The 7,194-nt window shown below is 51.2% G+C and overlaps 1 protein-coding gene across 1 annotated transcript; it reads left to right on the top strand.

Moving 5' to 3' along the window:
- The first annotated feature begins 5,067 nt into the window (after positions 1-5,067).
- On the top strand, positions 5,068-6,324 carry TCIM (transcriptional and immune response regulator). Its single transcript, XM_075074675.1, has one exon. The coding sequence runs from the start codon at positions 5,148-5,150 to the stop codon at positions 5,466-5,468; it is 321 nt and encodes a 106-aa protein (XP_074930776.1). The 5' UTR covers positions 5,068-5,147; the 3' UTR covers positions 5,469-6,324.
- The last annotated feature ends 870 nt before the right edge of the window (positions 6,325-7,194 follow it).

Below are 7,194 nucleotides of genomic sequence, written 5' to 3'. Positions count from 1 at the left end.
GCCGCAGCAGGATCAGCGAGGGGCAAGGCTATGTTCTCACTGTGCACCCCTGACACTTTTTACCGACTCCTCTTATTGCATCAACACTGAAAATTTATTTTCTTAACTTGCCAGCAGCCTGTGCTGTCCTTACGATGGTAAACGACACACCAGCTGTAGGAGCAGCTCGGCTGTTGCTGGTTTTCCCACGTGCGATGCGCAGGTTGCTGGTGAAGGAGACGAGGGACGGGGTGGAGGGACCCCATGGAGAGATGCCGAGAGCTGTCGGCCGCAGCTGAGTTATAAGAGACGTTAATAAAAAATACTCTTGCTCACCTCGGCTGCGGGGGGCTGGAGAGCAGAATTAATGCCATGCAGGCTACGCCTGATGCAACAACGCCCGTCTTGGCTGCCCAGAAGCCAGCATCTAATTTACTTTTCATAAGTAGGGTAAAGAAAAGTGTTACATAGACACGGTGCAATTTTTTTTTCCCCTATTAGAACTTTTCCGATGGAATTTAACCAGCTTGATCATGTCTACCACAGCCTGAAAACCAATAGCTTTTTTTCTGTTTTTCAGGCAGGCAGCTGCGTGATCAGGATTGTCTGAGAAATGCCTTTGCTTTCCAGCACCCGGGCTGCAGCAGAACTGCCGTGAAAATACATCCCACTGTACTGCACATCTGAATTGGGGCCCACGGGACAAGTCACAGGGAGCAGGGTCAAGTCTAAGCTCTTGGGTTTTGTAAGCAAAGGGCACGGTGTCCTGCCGTGAGATCCAGGACGAGTGTTCCCAGATGCTCTACTGAAGAAACAACCACCACAGAAAAACCCAACCAACAACGAAACAAACAGAAAAACCCAGGTGGAGCCTGGGTTGTACAGAAAGAGGCACATGAGCCACAGCTGGAAGAGCCATAGGCAGGGAGGTTGGAGAGCCGGGGCGGGCGCTGCCATTCGCATGACCTGGATGTCTGACAAATTCCCAGGAATTTGGATTCCATCAGGAACATGATGAACTGGTTCCTCTTTGACCCTACAGCCATCCCGCAGCTGTGTCTGCTCTGGAGCACTCCATCTCGGATACATTTCCCAGCAGAGAGCAAACATTAAAAGGTTTTGGTTTGTGGTTCCTGAGAAGGGCAGGGATTCTCCAACCTCCACAGCCAGCAGAAAAAGTGAAGGCTGCGAGTGAGCCAGAGGTCAAACACCCGTAGCGAGGGAAAGGATGGGAGGAGAAGAGATGGGCTGAGGCTCCTGGGCAGTTCAGGTTCTTAGAATTTATATATGCTAAAGGCAAAGCACATATATGCATTTTTTTTTAAGGCAACAATTTCACTTTCCTCTCCTGCCCCAAAGCCTTCCAAAGGCTCAGTTTGTGAATATTTCGCGTACGGCTGGGGAGGTCTCTGCAGCACCAGTGCTCTCCCAAGGGACTGCTGCATCTTTCAATGCCAACACGGTATTACACGCCGTGCAGGCTTAGGCAGGCTAGTGAAAGGAAAGCTATGCAAAACATGCCCTAGCAAAATGCAAAGGCATCCCAGATTACCTTCTTTGGAGTTATTTTGGATAAATGCAGACTAAGTTCTCTGCAAGAGTTTGCAGGAAAGGCACCGGCGGCTCCAGCTACCCCTGCCACCAAGGGCAGCCCTGGCCTTCCCTCCACCTCCTGCTCTCGGGGCTGGGGGCTTCCCCCGCTCCCCTGCTTTACCTGCACCCTCCTACAGCGGGGCAGGCGGGACCCTCCGGCAATTCGCAGCTCGGAGCCGGAGGTGCCTCCAGGTCTATTTAAACACACTTTGCGTTGCCAGCGGAGCGCAGAGCTGGCCGCTGAGTCACCACCCTCCCCAAACCTTTCCCTCTGGTTCTCGTTGCGAGACCTCGAGGCTTGATTTTAGCTGACGATAAATCACAAGCGCTTCAGCTTCAAAACCTGCGCGGCCACGACCTGGGATGAGGTGCCTGTGGGGCGCCTGGTGGGCTGCGCTGCCCGACGTCGCAGGGGGGCCCCATGCACCCTAAAGCTCGGCACAAACCTGCCCGGCCCCCGGCAGACGAGCCCCCGCAGCTGGAGCGCTCCAAAGCCATCACGTTGTGAGGAGCAGAGCGCAATTAGGGATGTGGCTGAGGCGCTCTGCAGAGTCGGTGGGGATAGGAATTAATCCTCCCATTAATGTGTGAAACAGAGCGTTTGCGTTTCACGAAGCAATTATACAATAATAGCAGGAGAGCTATGATAGAAATTGCATCTTGTCTGAAGTTCCCTTCCAATCCAACACATTAATAATTCCTCCTAGGCATTACTGGCAAAGCAGCATTAAAGGACCGATATAAACAAAAATTACTGGAAAAAACAGATGAGGCGCGCTTCATCTCTCAGTCAGAGTTGAATGCAACTAGAAAACTTTAAAAAAAAAAACCCCAAAAGCGGGCAGAGAAGCTCGAAGGGGCAAAGACATTTGTTACCACTCAGTGCAAGATGAGCTCGCAGGAAAACGCATGCTTCATCTTGGCAGCTTTCTGATGTCTTACTCCCAGAGCATCAGCTTTATTCTCGGTTTCCATGGCAGATACTTTTCTGAGCTTGTATCTTCCGCAAATATTGCTAATTTATTCTCTCAGCCATGTCTCTGCAAATACCTGCCGAATGATTCCATGTGCAATAAGAGCGGTGAAAACCAGGCATACGTTAACATGCCTCAGCTCTTGTTTTTGACTAGGGGAAAGCGTGCCTTGCAAAAGAAGGGCTCTTTTTCTACAGCCACAAGATCACGGCGGGTCTTCTGGCACTATTTTTTTGCCCTCAGTACTCTGAAACTGTATTATCTGTCCAGTGAAGCAAAGTACATTTAACATTTCGGTCAGGCGTCTTTACAGGCAGGTTTTCCCCCCACGCAGTGCTCCAGGCAGCGCTTTCCATTGGAGCAGGAGGGGACCAGCGATGAGCGTGGTCCCTGTGCCTGCTGCTCCCCCCTCATATTTCATGTTAATGAGAGTCCATAAAACATGAGGCTCTTTCACAGGCAGAGACCTGCCACATCAAAAAAGATCCTATTTTCAGGGTGGATTTACCAGCCCTGCAAATATTGAGCAAACAGCGGCTGTGTAATTCTCACAAATTCGGCAAGGCTACAGCAAATTGAGAGGCTTTTAAGTCTTTCTGGCAGAAGGGGAATCACAAGGCTTTGCAAAGTAGTTGTTTATACACTGAAGCACATAACAGCTAGCACATACAAAAGAAAAATCAGACAAACTCGTAAAAAGTAACCCACACAATGACAGCGATGCCGGACCGGTGGAAAAAAAGGGCAGGCATGTGCAGGGAGAGCTCGCACCAGTAACAACGGTATGGAGCAAAGTCCTGGCAGCTGAGGGGAAAGCCGGTCCTGGCGGGATGCGGGCGAATGCAGGGCGCTGGGCCGTGCCAGGGCGGACCCGACTTACGGGGGATTCCCTAAGTCCCAGACGGGAAAGTGGTCAAACACTGCAATGCAGCCCACTCCCGGCCACGCTGGCGCCGGGCAGCAGCCTGACCCGCTCTGCACGTTGCCTGGGGAGCAAGAGCTCACAATTAATCCCCTTCTCTGCTCTGTGCCAGCCCAAACGCCTCGCACATGGACTTCAGGTGCCCTCACCTCTCCCCGGGCTCCTCCTGGCCGCTGGAGAGGTTTGCAGGGGCTGTGCTCAGACGCATCCCCTCGCTCCATCCGAAGGGATGGAAGTTTTAATGGGAATGTGGAATGACAGGCAACTGGGTGATGTTATTTTGGATCTGCTCACCACCGCAGTCATGGATCGCCTCCACAGCTCTCCAGTAAACAAGGGAAACCCCTGTGGCCGTTGGTCAAACCAACATGGGGACAGAGGCTGTTTCTGGACCTCTTCAGTAAGGATAAGTGATAGGAGTCACCAACACAACCAGTAAACAAGCAGCTATTTCCAAACAGTGCCTCTGCAGCATCCGGCCACTTTTAAGCCAATAATGAAAATACACTTATCTCTGGCTCCCTGGCCTCGAGTGACTTTTCAGTCCACTGCCATTTTGGGCCAGATTTAGTTGTGCTCAGTAATATCAGATTTCTAAGCCCAGCGGGATGCGCCAGTGGCCAGAGCCGGCCCCTCGCAGGTAGCCATGCCCTGTCCATGTCCTCAGCAAGAGGGAGTCACAGAATCATAGAATATCTTGAGTTGGAAGGGAGACATAAGGATCAAGTCCAACTCCCTGCTTCTTGCAGGACTACCTAAAACTAAACCACATGACTAAGAGCGAGTCCTCCCAGCCCAAAGGCTTGGCGTGAGCCACAGGTAGGGTGGAGAGCACAAACTCTTGGAGCAGAGGAACTGCACCGGTGAGCTGGAAATTAAAGAAAAAGGATGCTCCAGGCAGGAGCAGGGCACCAAACTGCTTGGTGCTGTTGCTGCAGCGCAGCGTGCACAGTGGGGCAGAGAGGTTTTACCTGCTGCCCTGGTGAGAGCATGGCCACGCACCAGCTGGGCAGCTCTGGGAGTAACATCCCGGGGAAGTCACCTCAGAGGACATTATGGACCAGCTGCCTCTGCTAAACCACTTGCCAGTTAGAAAATGCAGCTTTGTGAGTGCTGAACGTGAGCTGTATCATCTGGGGGGCGGCAGAATGCATCCCGTGCGCAGACCTGAGCAGGTTCCTCTGTGTGGCTGTACTTCTGTCTGACCGAGACAGAGAGAAGCGCATGTCTGCATGCACAGGCTTGCTAGCTAACACCTCTTGCTAGTATTGCAATAGTGCACACCTGGAGTTTTAACTGTTTCTTATATTTTATATTCTGAATGCAAAGCTTTTCGCCATGCAACAAGGGGCCAGGAGCAGAGTTTGAGCTGTGCTAGCTCCGCGTCCCATAGCGGTATCTGAAGTTGAAGCCTGTTCTGCAGCAGGTCAAAGAAAAACCATCCCCACTGCAGAAACACAGGAAACTTCTTGTCTTGGCTGCACAGCAGAGGAAAGTTGGCAACTTAACTGTTAAACTCGCCTATGACTATTCAGTGTTGACATCAGCATGATCTCATCACTGTAACTTGAGCCCTGCGGCTTTTTCCCCAGACTGCCTTTAAATACCAGTCCTGGGAGCCAGCACAGCACCGATCCTTCTGACCGGACCCCAGGGCAAACCCACAGCACCCCACATAGATGAAAGCAAAGAGAAGCTACAAAACTCCAGCCATGTCCACATCCCTGCGAGTGAGCCCCTCGGTCCACGGCTACCGCTTCGACACAGCCCTGCGCAAGAAAGCCGTGGCCAACATCTTTGAAAGCATCAATGAAGAGTCCCTACAGAAACTCTTCAAAAACTCCGGGGACAAGAAGGCAGAGGAAAGAGCCAAGATAATCCTCGCCACCGACCAGGACCTGGAGGAGAAAACGAGAGCACTAATGGCTCTAAAGCAGAGGCGAAAAGACAAGCTGCTCCAGTTCCTGACGCTTCGGAAATACTCCATTAAAGTTCACTGAACGGGCGAAGGGAGCAGAAACGGAGGAGAACATTTTGGGACGGGACTGTTTGTGTCCTCCTACCGCACACGGCACGCTCTGCTCCCCACGAGCTGCTGGCGGGACGGGGGACCTGACAGACCGCCCGCAGGGCTTCAGCCCCACCGCGCACGAGCAAGCCACGGTGCCGATGGCAGCACCAGCGCGGACGGCAGCACCGGCACCGACGGCAGCACCGGCACCGACGGCAGCGCGGCGGCCAGAGGCTCCCAGAGGGAGGGCAGCTCCCGGCAGGAGGCAGCCAGGCGACCGAGCCGTGGGGGGACCCCGTGCCTGGGCACAACTCGAGACCTTCCGAGGGACTCGGTGTTTACTGACTTCACCTGCGTGCTTTGCCTTTTCAAACTTGTTTCCTTAAAGCGTGAGCCCTTGCTAAGCCTCGCTGTGGGCTAGGAGGGAGGTTCTAGAGACTGATCAGCTACTGATCATTAATCACTTTGCATTTGTTAAAAATGCACATAAACGCACCGTGTGGGTGCAGTAATTCAACCTTCAGGGAATGCATTTGCTCTAGAGACGCACTCTGCAACTCTACCTTTTCTTTCTCAAGCTGTATATGTGCAGTATAAATTGTTTGCACAGAAGCAATAATAATGACTATTTCCCTGAATTTACTGTGAAGTTCCTTAATATTTTGTTCACTTCCCGTTAACACTAAAAATCTAAATATCATAACTGCAGTTCTTATTTGTGTAGATTACAATAGCTATTAGATGAGTACTTCACGGTAATATTTCATGACAACGCTGTTGTTACATCGACTATAATTTATTGCATATGGTGATCCGAAATCTAATAAATTATGAAGTAAATATAATTTCTCTTGTCTGAAATGCTCAATTCTCATGGAGGAGTGGGGTTATTTGGTCGTTTCACATAGACCCTGTTTTAAGAGCAGACTCCCTGCACCTCTCCTTAATGCCCAACGCCGACATGGCAGCCTGGTCGTAGAGTCCGCAGCAGCCCCGGGCTCCCCCGCAGACCCACCATCCAGCCCGGCCGCACCAGAGTTTGACCCACGGTTGCTGTGGCGACTCTGGCATCCCCAGAAAGACCGCACCAAATCTAGTGGTACATCAGACTCAGCTGTTAGTTTCCCCGCTATAAGAAAGGAGAATTACGTCTTTTGCGGTAGTGTAACAGAAAAACCAGTTTAGAAAATGACCAGTTCCGAGCAGGGTGAGGGGTGCAGCTCCTCAGGCTCTTTGCATTCCCGCAAAGCGGAGCCGGAACTCGGACCTGGCTCCCCACCATCCAAAAAAACAGGAGTGAGTTATGAGTGCTTTGGCAGTGGAAGTGGACTCAGTTTTTCTGCAGGTTGTGCCATACCATCACGATAGAGTATGTTAAAAATATTTAAAAATACTTAAAAATAGCCAAGACGAGTTATTTTTAAGTATGTCCTCTTGTAACCTGCTGGTTTAGAAAAAAACATTCCCACGACTCTGCTTAGAACAACAAAGATAAAACAATTCAGAGGAACGATAGACCAGCTACAGGGTGTTTTTGCCCACAGCAAAAACGCCAAATTGCCTAAAAGTCAGGGAGACTAGAAGTAATCCTTTAAATTACTTAATAGAATGGATAATTGTAATTATTTATAGTGTGATGAAGCATAGCCAAGCATTCCCCAAGAGCACCACGCTGGGGAACGCAAGGCACGGTGTGCGGACCGGTGCCGGCTCCC

The sequence above is a fragment of the Phalacrocorax aristotelis genome, chromosome 24 (genome assembly GCF_949628215.1).
Source record: "Phalacrocorax aristotelis chromosome 24, bGulAri2.1, whole genome shotgun sequence".
Lineage (NCBI taxonomy): Eukaryota > Metazoa > Chordata > Aves > Suliformes > Phalacrocoracidae > Phalacrocorax > Phalacrocorax aristotelis.
This window is presented reverse-complemented; position numbering and strand designations above follow the sequence as displayed.